General features: G+C 28.0%; 1 protein-coding gene and 1 long non-coding RNA gene across 5 annotated transcripts in view; one reads left to right on the top strand and one right to left on the bottom strand.

The window, feature by feature from the left end:
- The window catches only part of LOC105148014 (uncharacterized), a 49,916-nt gene extending 42,055 nt beyond the window's left edge, over positions 1 to 7,861 (top strand). For all 3 annotated transcript variants that reach the window (XM_087410460.1, XM_011059453.2, XM_087410459.1), the window contains one exon: positions 5,586 to 7,861. Coding sequence is in view for 2 of the 3 variants with exons in the window: in XM_011059453.2 (XP_011057755.1) it covers positions 5,586 to 5,644 (59 nt within the window). In the remaining variant the exon portion in view is untranslated. The remainder of the gene's footprint in view (positions 1 to 5,585) is intronic.
- Positions 1 to 19,007, bottom strand: part of LOC105148004 (uncharacterized) — a 50,649-nt gene that overhangs the window by 13,394 nt on the left and 18,248 nt on the right. The gene's annotated exons all lie outside the window — the stretch shown is intronic.

Here is a 19,007-nt window from a genome sequence, read left to right as displayed (position 1 = left end):
CTAAATATGTTTCTCTCATTTTCATAAAAGAATGTTAGAAAAATAAAATAATCCAATGTTACTTTTATAAGATTATATGTTTATTAACATACAAACATGTTTATTGACATATCATGATCTAGAATATCAAAAATCGTTACAATCGATATATGTATATACGCAGTATGTCTAAGTTGGCCATATTGGTTCTATCGTACAAAGAATTTCCTTTCTTTGATTATAGATAAAATGTTGTAACAAAAAATATATATTTTTGTCGCTGTTTATAATATTGTAGCTCTATATTTATACTTTGTAACACTATATCCTATTTAGTTTATGTGTTAAAGTATGAATATATAAAACTATAATAATATAAACTACTGAAATTAATAGTCATCTTTTGGTAGTTATTTACAGAATGCGATTACTTACCTATGTACGAAATATTACATCATGACTACAATATTCTACATTTTAGAATAATAATAAATTTATTAATAATAATAAAAATTGAGTAAGAAATTGATGCAATCGAATCAGACGGACAACTTGCGCAAACTACTACTGCTATCTATTGAATTAATTGTGTAATTATCTACAAACAATGAAGAGGGAGTATTGAGTACACATTTATATTGAGTCCGATTATCTTATATTATCAAAAGTTCAAGAAGAGAGAACACTCGTGATTTTCTTACAAAACATTGCTAAAAGAAGTCTTAAAGTCTTGAAAAAATTTATTGAGGTTGAGAAACCTCAGGAACCTTAGGAACAATTTTTTTCTGTTCTTTCCTTTTTCTTATAAATTCTTTAATATTATCCAAGTAGAACAAAAGCGTTGAGAAACTGTTGAAAAAACGTTTTTCTGTAACGTTGAGTAACAGTTATGAATATTCGTGTAGGAAACATTAAAAATAACGATTAATTAAAATCATTGCAATTGTATTAAAAAAACCACTACATTATTTTAAAACATTTTTTTACTCCCTCTTCCCCAGTAAAATATTTTTTATATATAATTAATCCAATTTTATTGCTAAAATAAATTTATTTATTTAGTATCACGCATTCCTCAATACACATAACAAAATAATAATTAAAAAAAGTTTATTTGGGGAAAGAAAGTCGACTTTATGACTGTTTCTCCAAACGGTTACCCATCCAAGCATAGTCCATATTCAAGCTTGACGTCTATGATCATACGGGAACTAAAGTAATCTTAAACGATTTTAAAACAAACAACTAATCGTTCCTAAATATTTTATAAACGTTGCTGTTTTACTTGAGTACAGTTAAAAAATATTTTCTAAAAATAACTTTTTACGTAAGATATTATTATGAAAAATTAACGCATCATTTTTTAAAAGTATATTTTATAAAGCTTACAAAGGAATCTTGCAAATTATCAAATCCTAATTTCAATAAAAATTTGCATATTTACAATTTATACTTATAGATATATAATAGATGAATTTAGAAAATATCTATAGCAGCAAACGATTTTGAGAGGTGAAATTCTACTTCTTACAGTAGGTAAAGCAATTGTCGTCATATCTCAAAAATTATTAAAGATATCAAAAACATATAATATAATAGTTTTATAATAAAATTTGTCTTCGTAATAACACAAAGAAATAATTTTTTTTAAATTTATATTTTTAAAATTATATTTAAAAAATATTAATGACGTACATAAATAAATGTAATTTTATTATGAAACTTTTTGTATTAAACAGTTTTTCATATCTAAAATGGATATTTTTTTTGTATTAAACGTTTTTGTATTAAATATTTTTTTATATTTCGAATAGATTTTGAAATATGACGGAAAAAGCTAAGAACTTTATATATAAGGGGGATTTCATCCCTCAAAAATCGTTTATTCTATTGATATTTTCTAAACTGATCTATTTACATATATAAACTATACATATACAAAGTTTCATTACAATCACAATTTAACACTTCGCGAGGTTTCCTAGTCAGGAAGCTTACTTTGAAATACTTTTTTGTTAATTTCTATCTGATTATGTTTTATCAAGTTACAGCACTTCAAAGTAAAAAAAAAAAAATACTGAAGACATATTATACCAATTTTTAATTTTATATAATTTACAAACAAAATATCGTCAAAATATGATATTAAAAACATTAATAAAATTTACTATCTGTCTCTTCATTAAAATGTATTTTTCAAAACTGCGATTTTTTTCATCAAGATACTTAACTTTTTATGAAATGCGAGAAAATCGCAAGTGTTCTCGAATAAATGAATAGTAATGTCGAGAATATGTCTTATATGTCTATAGTTACTTATATGTTGAAAAAAAAGTATTTCTAATTTTATATTTTTATAATAAAGTTATTTAAAAGTTAGTTTTTCAAATTTATATAAAAATATCGTAACAAAATTGATTTTGCATATTTTTATAACATCTCACTGTTAAGCAAATTTTTAATTGAATTTACATTAACATTTTATCAATTCATGATGTAAATAGAAGTATAATTGTCAAACTTCCGACTGGATTGAAAGTGTTATAACATTCTGGACGATACTTACTTATCGACCTGTAATTCTGTGAAATATTCACGAAGTGTATTGGATATTACAAATAATTCACAGCGTAAAATCAACTATATCACAAAGATAAATCAATAGGACACAAATATCCTATTAGTCTCTTCACGAATTGGGAAGGGTTTTCATGATCGATTATGAGCATTAATGGTTGCATCAATGGATTCCTGCGGGCTAATGTAAATATTTGTAAATATTTGTATGTGCAAAGCAAATACGTTACGCGTAACGGTGGAAGGGAATGAGAGTTATTAGTAAAGTGATCTGTAATTAGGGTTGTCTCAACACGGAGACCTGATAGAGAGTCATGAAAATATGATGGAATCGTTCAAAAGGCTTATTTAAAATTCGTCCAGATTTCACAGAATACTTACCTTTGAGTTTCGTTATGTATTAAATGTACTATTGCAAAAATAAAAATTTAGAATGAATACAGGATAATTATAAAGTCCCACCCTACCCTCTGGATATTACAACAAGTGTTAGATATAGAAAAAAACGGCAGAACATAGATTCAATTATTTTGATGCAGCTTTTTTAGGAAAAAAAAATGTCTTTAATCCTTTCAAAAAAGCAAGGCGAGAGATTAAAATTTTTTTATGAGAAAGAAGTCGAGCTGTGCACGTCGTTTTAAAGGTCTAGTTAAAAGAAAAATTATTGCGCAAACCATCATTGTGATGTTTTTTTAAATTACAAGGATTCGGATTTCAAAAATTTTTATGTTTCAAAATAACTTTCATTCTAAAGTATATTTGGCAAAATTATAGAAAAACAAAATTGATAGCAAAATGTTGCTCTTATTGTGTACTCTTAAGGGGATGCTGGAGCGATGGCCGAACTTGATTAATGTTGATAAAACATATTTTGAATTCTAAATAAAATATTACGCATATCAAGGAAACATTTCATACATTAAATAAAACATTAAGTAAAACGTTACGTACATTTCTTGTTCTACTATATTCTATATATCGCATGAATGCGAGATTATGTACACTCAAATCTTATGTATACTTTTTCTATCATTTCTTTTGTCAGCTACAAAATCATAATTTGAAGGTCTCATGATATTCTTATAAATTATTCAAATGTGGGAAAGTATTTTTTGTTTCGATATATACTTGTATACATTTTTATATATGTAAAAAAAATAACCTAACGTGATAATAGGAAATTGTAATTTACAATTTTTGAGAGATTTTCATACAAGTTTGTACTTTTCCAAAGCTATTTGCGTTTTTTCTTTTATTCTCGAGAAGAATTTTTTTATTCTGTGTAAAGAAAATTAAATAGTTGGAAAAATGGAATGAGCATTCCGTTAGTAACTGCAGCATTTCCTTAATGTCTTTTGCAAATGCTTCATTGCAAGTCTTCATTGACAATACATACAATTTTTATATAAAATGAATGTTGTTACGAGTCGACATCAGAATAACAAAACTGAAATATTCTAATTTTTTGATATAAATTCGATTGATTTGGACTGTATTATTGTTTATGCTTTAATAATTAAAAACATTTTTAAATCTATAAAGGTAATTAGAAAAATAATTGAAAAATAATCGCATTCGGTCGATAAAACAGATGATTGTAGAATCCCTTTAAGGGAATGCTGATATCAACAACTTTTTTAATTTCGAATTAAATATATCAGTAACAGGTCATATCTATAATTTATTTCTTACATTATCGTTCTGTCACATAAACGCATCTGTTCTTATATAGATAACATATTACAGCGCTATTTCTTATAAGAACCCACAGAACATATACTATATATAAGATCCGACACCAATTGCTAAGCACAATTATTTCTCTTTATATCACTGAATTTTTTCTGAGTTATACATATGTAACTTGTAGTTGAATCTGAATGTTCTCTTGAAAATTTAATTTAAATAAAGTCAAAATTTTTAAAAGTAATTAATTTGGAAAATTTTAAAGCTGCACTTTAAAGTGTGGTTAATCCAAAATAACTTAAAGTCTTCAAGATATTTCAAATCTGACTTTAATATAATCTTTTAACAACCGAAGATTTTATTATTTTTCCATTGCATATGAAATGTTCAAAGTGCTCTTAAGTTTTAAAGTAAGGTTAATTTAACATAAAGTTTATCCGCAACACCGCCATTAGAAGGACGCGGCGGTGCTACATTTTCTCATATAAGTAAGTATTTCTCTATAAATAAGATCCATACAGGATAGAATAAAAGGCACAAGATGTTATGAGATTTTTTTATTCATATTCTAACAAAATAATATTTTGATGGCGAACTCCCTTAAATAAAGGGGGCTTGTCTTGAACATTTAAACAAATTTATGATTTAATAATTATAATCTTACAGGAAAACTTCAAAATTGTTAACATTATTTTTTATAATTTCTTAAATTTCTTTAGCTTCTTTTAGTTTTTTTTTATATAAAGTTACTTTAAATAAAAGTTCAAATATTTTCATTCGAAATATTTGCATTTCACTTTGCATTTCACTCAGATTAAATCGATATATAAGAGGTTTAATATGCACTAGTGCAAATATTTAGGCTTTTGAATTTAATTCTAACGATTTACAGATATGTTTATTTTTTTATTTTTCATCTAGCTTTGTCTTCATTTCTAGTGTATAACATGCATGAGCTTTCCACGAAGTAAATGTACGTTTCATTAATTGACATTGGTCGCTATGTTTTAGTAAAAAGAGATAAAGAAAGCTATAATTTCTTTATCTTTTTCTGTTTTGGGCACAAAATATATCAAAGTCAAATACATTGCTATGTGTGTCTTAATTATGAAAAAAAAAATTTCAATTTTGTGAAACTAATGCGAAGTAATTAGTGTGAAACAAAAAACTAAAGCAAACGAACCAGCATTCCCTTAACCTTAAGAGATGTTTTGGATTTTATTATTAGACATTTTTTTGCTTTATTTTATTTGATAAATAATTTTAAGAGGACCCTGAAGTTATCTTTTATCGACTAAACGCAATAATTTTTGTATAACAATTACTTCTTTCCTCTTTTACAGATTCGATGATCCTTCTCCAGGATTTAAGTATGCGCATTAATACTGTGTCTGTGAGGTGAAGTTTATCGAGAACAAAAAAAGTGTTTAAATTGAGATCTTTTTTATTATTTCTTAAATCAATATGACGTCAGAGATATTAATATCGTAACAACATTTGCTTTATATAAAAACTTTGCAATCTGTATTTACGAAATTGTAGTCCATAGAGTAGTGGGTTAAACGAACAAACACATGGTTAGACGTCTAATTAAACCGTTATTATTCTACGAAAATGTATGTATATGTGTGCGTGAGGTATAAATGTAATAGTATATAAAGATACAGATATATCAATGTATCGCGTTTTATCCATAAAACAGCGATCTTGTGGGAGTTTGAACTCTTCACTTTAAAATCCTCTTAAATCCCTCAGAATTTCGAAAAACCTAATAATATAGAATTTAAAAAATGATGTTAATCATACATAATAAAAGCAACATTTTGCCGCCAAATTCATTTCTGTATGACTCCCAAATCAAGTAAAAAATTCTATACTAGGATTACTTTTGAACTCCGAATTTTTGTAACTTTTGGTGGCTGTTTACACGATTTATGCCGAAGTTATAACATCGATGTTATAAAACTGGCTAATCATAGCTATTTCTCTGTGATTGGCTACTTTCATAACATCGATGTTATAACTTCGGCGTTAATCGAGCCGTGTAAACGTAATCAATAAGAGCATTGTAACAACTTATAGTTTGCGCAAATATCTTTAGTCTAACTAGACCTTTAAAATAAAATACAATTCAACTCCTTTTTCCAGTTTCTCAAAATAACTCGAACGTTCCCTATTCTTCCTTGATATCAATGTTACGCTGTATTTTTCTAAAATCGTTTTAAGAAAAAATAAAATTTCGGAATTGTCTTATGCAGAAAGAGAATGTAGAAGGTTTAGTATTCATATTAAGCTGTAAAATGATTCAATCAATATTATTTTTTATTCATTTATATTCAAAACATGGTCAAAAAATTTTTGTAATTAATAGCGAATTTGGTTGGACGCACTATTGCATTTTGAGACCGTTGTACATTGATTTAATCCGACAATGATTGTAAATGTGAAATGCAAATATTTTTAATTATAAAATACATACTTTACCTAACAATACCATAAAGTATGTCGAAGATTTCACGATTTAACCTATTTCTATATTTATATTAAATACGTATTTTTATGTCGATCTGTATACGACGGCTTTAATGTGCACCAGAGCATACTGAGTGAGTGTATCTGATCAAATTCGCCCTAACATTTAACATACTCTATTTTTTTTAATTGTATTTTTTTCTTTTGACATTTTTACATTTATCAATTTCGATAACAAAAATATAACAACAAATGCAACATGATATAATAGTTTTAGTAACACTGACAATGTTAGGACTTAAATAAATCCATTTATCTTATTTTAAATCTATCGACAGAAATTGTATATTTTTCTAATTATTTCCATTTTATCAACATTATATATAAAAAATTCTTATTTCCTTATTACAGATCGATATATAATCTAATATGAATAGAGAGAGAGAGAGAGAGAGAGAGAGAGAGAGAGAGAGAGGAAAGAGAAATCTTAAAAGAAATTTTTATATTATTAAATACAAATGAAAAGATACGGCTAATGGAGCATACGAAGCGATCTTATACGTTAACCGCATATTTATCTACTTTTAGGTAAATGTATAAATCGGTGTGATAGTAGCTTTAAGTGAATTATAGATAGCAAAAATAAAACGTTGGCTTTATTATTACTATTGTAATATTATAGTTAAAAATTATGATTGCTGTGGCTAACGCGACTATGATCATTAAAACTTTTATAATAGAATCAAGGAGTTTACAAAGATTATTATTATTATTGTGACTTGCATAATTATTTATGCATTTTTATTTACACCTCATAACTGTAAAAAATGGCAGCTTATATGATTATTTTTTATTCTGCATAAAATAAACTTTCATGTTAGAAAACAATTTTTGTTTATTACAATAAAATTAATTTGTTATATATTAAAAATTTATTTTAACGAAATAAAGCATAACAAATCCTTATCTATATATCATAAGAGCTAGATAAACAGCAAATAATTGCGGTGAAATTAATCAAACGTAACTAAAAATAAAAAAATTATATATGTAGAAAATTGATAGAGTAGAAAATGCATAGATATGTATGTGTCCTCGTTGTAAATATGAGTCAATCCGATGCAATAAATTCATCGATACCAATGAAGTATTATTTGTTTCTGTCATTGTTATTCTTTCTCAAATCTTTCCTAATTAATCAGATTTATTGTTAAGTACATGCAGAGCGTCTCACAATCACAGTACAATATTTTCATATCATATTCTAGAGATAAAGAACTCTAGAATAAAAAATCCTGATACAAAAAAATATTAAAGCTACAATGGTTTTTTGAATTATAATCAAAGAATATATTAAAGATATTAATATCGTATATCGAATCCGCGCGCTCAGATCTGTATCTCTACTTCTAGAATATGCTGTGAAAATATTGTACGATAGTTGTAAGGCATCTTGTATATTATTAATAGGTGTTAATTAACATAGGTATGGCTGAATTGAAAAACAAAGAATGTTATAATAATAAAAATTAAAATTATTTTATACCGAAGCACTAAATATTATACTAAAGGCATTCAATTAGTATTATGTTTGTACAATGTCCTTTAATAACATTTTCACTGTGACGAAAAATTATATTAATAATTTTATACGTATTTGCATAACAAATATCTTTACCGTAGATATAATTTTAATATTCATATTTGTAATTTTCCGATTATAAATACTCGAATCATTTATAATGGAACTATAGCAAATGATTATAAAATCGTATACTGATTTTGCAAAAAAAAAGACTCTCCCTTATGCAATATACGTAATAAGAGTGTATACACGCTAATCTCTCTAGTACATCATCCAGGAAATCTTTAATCGCTGCAGCGAGAACTGCCCATTAAGCATATCATCTACCTCGATAGCTCATCTTCTATAATCATGGAAGAATATATTAACGATATCGGAAGCGAGAAGTTCGACAAGGAAAAAGGAGAGACAAAGAGATGTCTATTATCAGAGATGATGTGATCCGTAGGGTTGGGAGTAGAATAGAGAAAAAAAAGAGGAAAAGAGAGATGGCTTGATTGAGATAGAACGAAACAGAGATTGAAAGTGCAACCAAGAATGATAGCGGTTGTGAAATAGTGGGAGACGTGTTGAAGATGGATGACTAAGGGGATGCAGAGCTCAAAAGGTGTCAAGAAAGGACAGAGAGAGGACAACGTGCTTCTCTCCTGATGTTTGCGCGAGATATCACACTGGCCCTCTGATGAATCTGCAGAATCTGTACTCTATCCATTAAATTCGAGCTCCCCGACTATCGGGGCCATCCTGTCTCTTATCAAATACTGTCGGTCGTTATGGGATCGGTGGTTCAATACAGAACACGTCGTTCAGGTTACGTATCAACGAGGAATACGGCGGTGTTTGTGATGTAACGGTTCACCAATGAATACTTTCGTGGTCAATACACGAACGCATCGTATCTTAATAATCTGGACTCATGATATTGCATGATAATGATGTGCTATCCTAATCACATCATTAATTCTATAGGATTGTCATTGAAAGAACTAATTACGAAAATGTGCAAAAGTTTAAATCGTTAAAATATTGTATAATATTGTAAAAAAAGTTATGAGAATTCAATCAATTTTAATTAATGCACATAATAATAATAATACGTACATTTTTGTACATGTACGTATCTCTCTCTCAAATCCTTGATATCTCTTGTTAGAGAAAAGCATGATGAGGTGACTTCTTATGTATAGTATGTAACAGAAGTAAGTGTACAAAATGTTTTTAATATTCGAATAGATTTTTCTAAAACATGAAAGTAAGTATCCTAGCAACAGTAACAGGTAACGTTAGAGCAATGACCTCCTCCCCCCCCCTGTTCTTTCATGTATTATTCAAGAATTTATTTTGTCTATTAACACTGTTACAGTTTTATTAAAACACGGTACTTACAGGAATTATAAAAATAAGTAATCACTTTGAGTTTTCGTTTTATAATATATTATTCCTGACATATATTTTTATATTATCTGAATTATATTATAAATTCATGGAATCTAACAATCATTTTGTTGATGTATGGAAATTGTATTGTTATATTATTAAAATATATTTTTTAATGTCTATTTGGCGTTAGTACTTTTTTTAAAATTAACACGAAAAAATGGCTGAAACGAAACATTTAATCAACAGGGAGAAAATTATTAAAATGAAAAATGAAAGAAGTGCATATTGAGAAATTGCTAGATTTTTTTAGCAAAATACCGATAGTCATTTTTAGTATAATTATTGATTATAGAAATATTATTATGAGAATATAATGGACAAACTTCAGTTGCATCAAAATCTGAACATCCAAAAGTCAATAATATTTGAACAGATAAGAAAATAGTAAACATTTTGTCATCAAATTCTTTTTTGTCTGCATCCGAAATACGTTCAAGATTGTTAAGTGAGGGATGAGGATTAGAATGTTCCATATACCACTCACCAATCCTTGATATCGTAACACTATTATATCGCTTGATATATATATATATATATATATATATATATATATATATATATATATTGGAATATATTCAATAATTTTTTAAATTGTATTATATCTATTTCTGATGATCATTTCATTGTTATTGAAATACATATAAAGTTAATAAACGTCCTTTATAAATATATACAATAAATAAATTTTACATTTTTATAAGATACATAAATATAAAAATGTATAAAATTATATAAAGGTAATACATAAAGTAGTAAGCTTTTCATATATAACAGCAGGAAATCTCGGCTTTTTTAGTATACATATAAAAGAATCCTGATCGCGTAGTGGCATTTATACAAACAAGTATTTAGTGGCCTTTAATAGGAATTATCCTCATGGGAGAGGCACAATTACGAGAGGATTATTAACACCTGGAATCATTGTTGTGCTGGTTCTTGAGTTGTCGGCTTTTTGCTTCTATTACGAATCCCCTAAATAACAAACTTATATGGATACGTCTTTCCCATCGAAGTATAGATCGCAAAGTAACCGCATCGGTCGCCTTTTAAGTCGGCTTGCTCTACTATTCCGGTTTTGGAATTTTGCCCTATGAAGGAAGGAACTGCTCTGGAAAATTTGACACACCGTGAAATCGCTAAAAATCACCGTTACAACGTTTGAGAATCGCATTGAAATGTTTGTGTCGCTATTATATTTAAAGAAATATATACAAATATCATATAAAAAGAAATATCACAGAATTCCATTATTTTTATCACGTATTAATTTCGTTTGTCATTTAATTTATTAGAACATAATTAATGTATTAATGGACATCAGACAGTTGAATAATATTTGTTAATTACTAATTCATTTTTAAATTAAAAATGTTAAATCATTTTTATCAATTTATTTCCGCAATTTATTCTTGATTGTAATTAAATCTATAGATAAAAAACGATATGCATGTATAGTTTCTTTTTAACAGAGTTAAATTCCATGTACCGTATAGATCACAGAGCATTGAAATGAACTCAACGATTGTCGTAATTTCCACAAATCCGCCATAGATCTCTTCTCAATAAATATAATCTCGAGTGGAGTGCGTCCAAAATATATATCGAGCGAATTTTTGCGCGTATCAGCTCAGTCGAGCGAATATTCGCTCAAATCCCGTAGTGGAGTGGACGATTCTCGACGATCCGTGATACAATGACAATACGAAGTCCGCCATAATGCCAGACATCCGTACTGACACGCCGTAGCCGGAACTATGGAGGGATGAAGAGGGTAATGAAGAGGTGTCGAACCGTATCTCGTAAACCCCCATCGCTGAACCAAGGGTCTTGCTCGCATAATAACTTACAGTTCGCTCATCAGTTACGGGTTTTAACCAATTATAAGGATATTAACGGGGGCGGCTTGGTCAGCCCCCTCAGGGTAGGGAGCGTCGCATTTACGAGCGACCCGATATCACACCAAGGGGATTTAGGGCTTCCTACTGCGATCATTTCGCATGCTGCCGTCACGTATGTTTGTTTCGTTTTGACGATGCTTCGATGATCGCATCTATTAATACGCTGTTGCATGAGAAGCACTTCAATGAGTTAATTTTACGATTGGCAATTATTTAACCTTTCGTGTACTATGTTTTTATACGAATACGTCTACATCATAGAAAATTTTGTTAAACATTACAATTAAATGTTTTTCAAATATTTAATTGTAATGTTTAACAAAATTTTCTTTGAAAAACTATATATAACATACGATAGGAAACAATTAATAGTTTACAAAATATAAGATAATAATTATATACAAAAATTCTTTTAAATAAGAATCCGTTCTTTTAATAAAAGTTCATTGTCTTGATTAAGGAGATGTGCTTTTTAAACACACTAATTATATTGCAAGTAAATAAGAAATTGTGGAAATAGTTATTTTATTTTAAATTGGCATATTTTAATATATTTTAATAATTTTTAATTACGCAGTAGTAAAATATACAGTTACTTATATTTAATAAATATTAAATAGCAATCAAGTGTTTTTGCTTATATGTATCTTTATATTTCTGTTTTATCTTTTTTTAAATTAATTTTAAAAGTTTATTATAATTTTGTTGTATGTATATCTAAATTCAAATATTCCTTATATGTATAATTAACAACATCAATATGTAAAATTTTAATATTTAATATAAGTACATGCTTAGTTGTTCAGTATAATATTTCCATGTAATTGCCATTTTCTTGGCTGCAGCATTGTACGTACATACATACGTACGTCGTTGACATCTAATTACGAAATATCAGGTGTCTCATTTGGGTATTGCCTAGCTTAACCCCGCTTTTCTCGATCATTGTGCCTTGATCAAGCGTTATGCACGGTTTGACGCCTCGACGAATCGTAACGAGGAGAACGAGTCACTCGATTCAGTTCAAAACATTCTGAGCGGGAATACTTAGCAGAAGGAATATAAAGAGGGCGGTCGAGCATTCAATGATCGCGTATCCGTTTCACGGAGACACACCACTTTCTTTTGTTATCCCTATGAGAAGAGTTTCAACCCCTCTCACATTTTTCGAAATAATAAAGCATATTGCGTGTCAATTTTATTACTTTCGGTATAATATCGAAACAAATTCTAAAACTGATGAGATTGTTTGTGTCTAAATGCTTGTTGCAATAACAATCGCAAGATTTCTATAGTGAATTTATAAATACTATTCGTGTATTTACAATAATTAATGATAATTCGACAAAGAATTGTTTAGCATTAATAGTTTATATACATATATATATATATATATATATATATATATATATATATCAATCTTTCATTGCTTTAAAATATTTTAACAATTTCAGGAGGTGCGTCTAAATTATTAAAATAAATATTATGTAAGAATTAGTCAAGTTTGAAATAATAACAAGGAAACTACAAATTGTAACAAATGTACATCTAATAATAATTATTTGGCTAAGAGCCCGTTGTGCTATCTTCGGATAAACTGGGTGATAATTTACCTACTGGATAAACAAAAGAGTAAAAGAATAAAAGCATAAGAGAGTAAAAAAGTAAGACAGTGAGGTGAAGTTTACCAAAAGATGGAACAATCCAGCCTAAATGAAATAGTATTAAGAAATAATTTGTATCTTTTAAAATTAATAAAAAAATAAAGATGCGTCATAACATTATAATGTATGTGCGTATTTTTGCGTCAAAACGGATGCTACGCGGATTCTGATAATCACAATTTTTTTGTATTTCATAATTGACGACATATTGAATGTGATGTGGCAAAAATTTAAAATTTGTTGCAATAAATTACGAGAAAAGTAGTCGAGTGTGAATCATCGCACACGGATCTAACAAGGAGGTGGCGATGGATGCACGACAATGTATTATAATGACATCCCTATTGGGAACGGCAATATTTCTCACTCCCAGTAATAATGCCTATGCAAATCTTGATACTTATGCGTGGGGTGCCACCGATTCGTTCGACTTCTTGGTTCTTGTAAAATTGTATATCTCGACGAATCGCCTTCCTCATTATCGTCAGGCTCTTACGAAAATCGAATAAAATCGCGACTCAAAGAATCAATTCTCTGCAAAAAAAAACGCTTCAATATGTTATATTCTGTATTTTATATATTCTTACTGCTACATCTTATTATCACATGTTATACAATATATTCCACTAGAATAACTGTTCCAATTAATGCCATTTTAAGCATATGGTGGTAATTGAGGTTTATTTTGAGATTTTTAAAACATATAATAGATATTATTTTTTGTTATATTCAAGTAAAAACTTTAATATACTCAAAACAAAAATAAACAATTCGAAAATTAGCTAATTATTTAAATATAGTGAAAAAAATAAAATAAGAGGTATTAAACATATTATCGCTAGTTTTTATCCAAATGAAATTTCCTATTTCTCATTGTATATTCTCGTAATTTTATCTCTTTTCAGAACACTATAATTAATCTTTTTTTTTTTCATTAAGCACTTTTCAAATTATAATGCTTGAAAGTTTCGGTACCATCAGCGTTAGCATTATTCAAGATATCTGACCAATAAAACCTCTTATGTTCAGGATTATGATTTGAATAATATTTGTCAAGATCAAGGTCATTAAAAGTTGAACCTCTTATTTTCATTTTTGCATTAAAAATTCATATTTATGTAAAAATACAGTATAAGCAGTAATCAAATAAATATAAAACAGAATATATTGTGCTCGTTCTCGATGTACAATAATAAAAAATATGTATGTATTTAAAAGTAAAAATGATTGTAATAAACGGTTACTATTTTTAAAAATTAAACTAACATTCTAAGATACAAAAAAATTTTAATACATACAGTTAATAACATATTTTATATTTCAGATGAAATAAAATTTGAAAACGAATGTAAATTTTAATAAAAATAATAATTGATATAAAAACTTGAAGAGGTTAATTGTTTGATTGTATTTTTAAAAAATTTGTTAAGCACCTGAGTAATATTAAAAACTTATTTTATGTTACAATTATAAAAAAAAGTTCTTATTCTAAACTAAAAATTTTAAACAGAAATATTTTTACGACGAAATATAGAATTTTCGAGATTTAGGTCAAGCAAAAAGGGAACAAACGTGAAATCAGTAAAAGAGCATGCATGAAATCACGTGCACATCCTCGAAAGGGTATAAAGGGTGTCATGAGAGAGGATTGGTTAGCATCGCACTGGCGGACAGCCAGGAGACATTTTCGAATGTGTTTAATCATGATCGGCAGTACAGTAAGTGAAAGCTATCTCTGTGAATACCGAATCAAACAAAGCGACAAAAAAATACCTTTCTTGTCATCTTTGCTGACTGCCTTATCGCCATTTCAAAAGGAACTGAAGCTGGTTGGGTTAGCACACATGAGATTGCGTTCTCTCATTACACTTTGATGTACTCGGCACATTTTAAGTGTTTATGAGACGAATTTTTTACCTTCATCTTTTTCCTAATTCCCGCGCGTACCGCCCTTTTTTCCAGTGTCCCTTTTCCGCCTTTTATATATTCATCTTGCCTTTTTTACTCTTTTTTAATTATCTTTCTTAATGTTTCACTCTGCTCTTCCGATCGCTGTGAATATGGATCGTTTAAAGACTCAGGACGTTTGTAAGGAATGCTAGAGATTCAAGTTCGATTTCCGGCTGAGATAATATTTTTCGCAATAAATAAATTTATTTACAGATTTCTAACATATCAATGTCTCTCTAATAGATGCATATTGAACACCAAATTTAATTGTAATATTACTACAGTAGTTTAGCTGCGTTTTTAAGTCCGAAAAAGTTTCAACACGCAATTCAAGTGACTATAAATATAGTATATGTGTATGTACATAAAGATTATAGTATATATAGTAAAAATTCACATAGAATTATTTAAGCATTTAAGCTCCAGTTTAGGTCTTTATTTCCTATTAATAATAATAGAATTTCATAAGATCTAAGGTAAATTTTTAAAATCAATATTATCATTATATAGCGCGGATAAAAAACAACTAATTATTGGTAGCTACTATTAAATAATATTTTTAATTATTAATTATATTATTACAACGATATATTCGTTTAGCATTTATTTCAAATGGGAATACGTCGTGTTTACATAAATTTTATTAGATTACTATACGGACGTATATTATATTCGTGTGATCTGTCTGCTGAGTATTTGGCGAGCAAACGTATCGTCTAGAAGCGGCTTTAGCGGAAAGCGGCTTGGTGCAGAGGATTAACGCGAAACCATGAGCGGCAACGGGTGAGATCACGAGAGTTCATGTGTGGATACGTGAAATGTATTAAAAACTCCTCGTACTGATTCCGTTTATGCGTTACAGTTCTCATTCACCTCATGCTCCTGCGAATTGCGATGCGATACGTGAACAATTTCCATTTCGCTTCTTTTTTTTTACGGACGGTATCACAGATTTCGGGTAGCTTCATCCAGCGATTCGATTACATTTTAGTATAAAAATTATATGCTTATGTATCGCGATTTTTTCCATGGTCGCATATACTTGTTTTCTTCATGTTGATGAGAAAAAGAGACGAATGAATGATGGCGAACGAACATGTTCTCAAAACTTCTTTCGACAGTGGCGATAATAAGGATGCATTGAGACGATACAAGTGCTATTATATCCCCCGCTATACCTGTTCTACTCTGAACATTCTGAAAATTCTCAATGGAGCGATCAAACTTTAGAAAAAGACAAGCGAGTAGATGCACTTTCTTCAGTCTTTTTAAACATTCTGAATAGCTACATTTATGATCATCTTTATTCTATCTTTACTCCAATTTTTTTTGTATATACAGATATAATTACGATTACGGCCCATTATTTGTTACGAATGTTTTCAAAATCAAAATTCGTATATATACTACATCAAGTCTAAAGTTATTAGACATAATGAATATAACGGATTAATCCTCTATTTGTATAGTAATATTGGAAAAAATTTTTACAATCTTCTACAGAACATTTTTTATTAAAATAGATATTAAACTGTATTTTCCCAAAAAATAATGCTTCATGCTACGAGGCTAAAGCAAACAGATTACAACTCAAGATCAAATCTTTTAAATTGGTTTCCTCGATCTTATTTGAAATTGAAAAATACAATTTAAAAGAAAAACTATAACAAATTTGAAAAATATAACAAAATATATTTTATAGAGAATTAGTTTAAAATTTATTAAAATATACTAAATATATTAAAAGTAATGAATATAAAGGAGGAAAACAGTAAATATTGATAAATAACAAAAAATGTTTTATTTATAATTTTCGTTTCATTTTTTTAATATGATTCTTAAGGAGGTTTTAAAAACGATTAGTCGTAGTGTAAGTGAGACTTACATACAGACGATTTATATCACTACATACCACTGACTATTACTATATCAATATTTCACGCACACATAAATCTTTGTACAATAATAAATTTAATTATATATCGATTTTATGTGTCTAAGTCCAATTCTAAGAATTTCATGTTATTTCTTCGCAAACTACTAGTCTGTAAACTATACTATTTCGTAAGTATCTATAGATTGCACAGCTATATATAAAGCAAATATTATATAAAGCAAATATTGTTACGGCGTGACAATACCAGAGTTCCATATTGGATCAAGAAATAGTAAAGATCTCAATTTCGAAATTTTTTGTCATTCTCAAAAGTTCTATAGTGATAATACAGATTATTGATAATATAAACGGCTTTAGAATTCTCTGAAAATATGAAGAAAATGTTATGATGGTTAATATATTTTAATTATTTACTTTTCATTAAAGTAATTTTTTATGTACGGCATATGAAATGTTACACATGATTATAATTCATCTTGATGAAATGAAATTTATAAGAAACATCTTAATATATTATATTTACATCTATGTAAAATAAACAATGATTTTATAGGTTATTTATTACTTGAATTCTTCTTCTGTAACTATGTTAAATTTAAAGTAATAATAATATCTGATTACTATACGTATCATAATATATAACAAAAAATTATTAAAACTTAAATTATTAAAACGCAATTAAATTTAACATCATTCTGTTCTTTAACTCCATTCCATTATTCATTTCAGAACAGCAACTTGTTTCCGAATATTGTCATTTTTCGTAAAATTTACCATCAATTAGAACAAATACGTATACTAATGGCGAATTCTGAAGTATCAACACTAAAGTCTCACATTGAGAAAAGTTCACAGTACTGACGTCCTAGAATCAAAATGCTCAATAATCCGCATGTCGATCTTGACGATAAATGAAGCTGACAGCAGATTCGTTGAAGATTTTAAAAGGCCAGGATTAAAGGACCCGCGCCGGTAACAACAGAGATCAGCGACGACAATGGTAGCGGTAGCCAATGGCCAATAAATTGATCTATGGTTCATTTCTCTAATTCCCATAATAATCTAATAGATTAACGATTATATATTTAGTACGCCTAGTTTACGTTCGCTCAGTGCCTCCGGAGAACGGTTTATTCAAAAATCAAGAATGAATCTTTTTTGGAACTTTTTCTCGAGGCAGAAAAAAGAGAAACATTCTGTATGAAAAGATCAGTTCTATAGGAATTTCTGATTCGTGCATATATAAAGCTATTATAAGTGGCGATTATATATATTGCTCATTTGCCGGAATAACGAGTAACTAAAAAAATTGTTATTTTTTTAATTGTTTACATAAATAGAACAATCCTTTGAAGTTCTTTATCCTGTGATAGATCAACATATCTGAAATACTAAAACTCATTGCAAGAAAGCAACTATTTATGTCAATATTGCATTATCACATTTCGTGAATTGTTTTACTTTAACAATATCTCATCTCAGTTGTTATTGAGCAGTTCTAGTGAAAATACTTAATATATATTTTTTTTATTTCTGTAAATCAGTTGTTATAAATAAATTTGCATTTAAAATTATATTATAAAACACACACTTTAACGATTAAAAACGATTAAACTTATTTTCTGAAAAAATAAGTAATAACTTAATTTTTTGAGCCATGCCATTATTCCGGCAAATGAGTGATATATAATTTATTATATAAGAAAAGTATGATACATATATCTCTTCATTAATATTAGTACAGATAGAAATATTAAGTTGTTATATTTTCCCCCAATGTTGTATGATAATAGCAATATTTGGATGAAGTGTATAGTTTATAGAAAAAATAATTAGAAATTTAGACTTTCTTATAAGAA

This window comes from Acromyrmex echinatior, chromosome 10 (genome assembly GCF_024713525.1).
Source record: "Acromyrmex echinatior isolate Ae372 chromosome 10, ASM2471352v2, whole genome shotgun sequence".
NCBI lineage: Eukaryota > Metazoa > Arthropoda > Insecta > Hymenoptera > Formicidae > Acromyrmex > Acromyrmex echinatior.
This window is presented reverse-complemented; position numbering and strand designations above follow the sequence as displayed.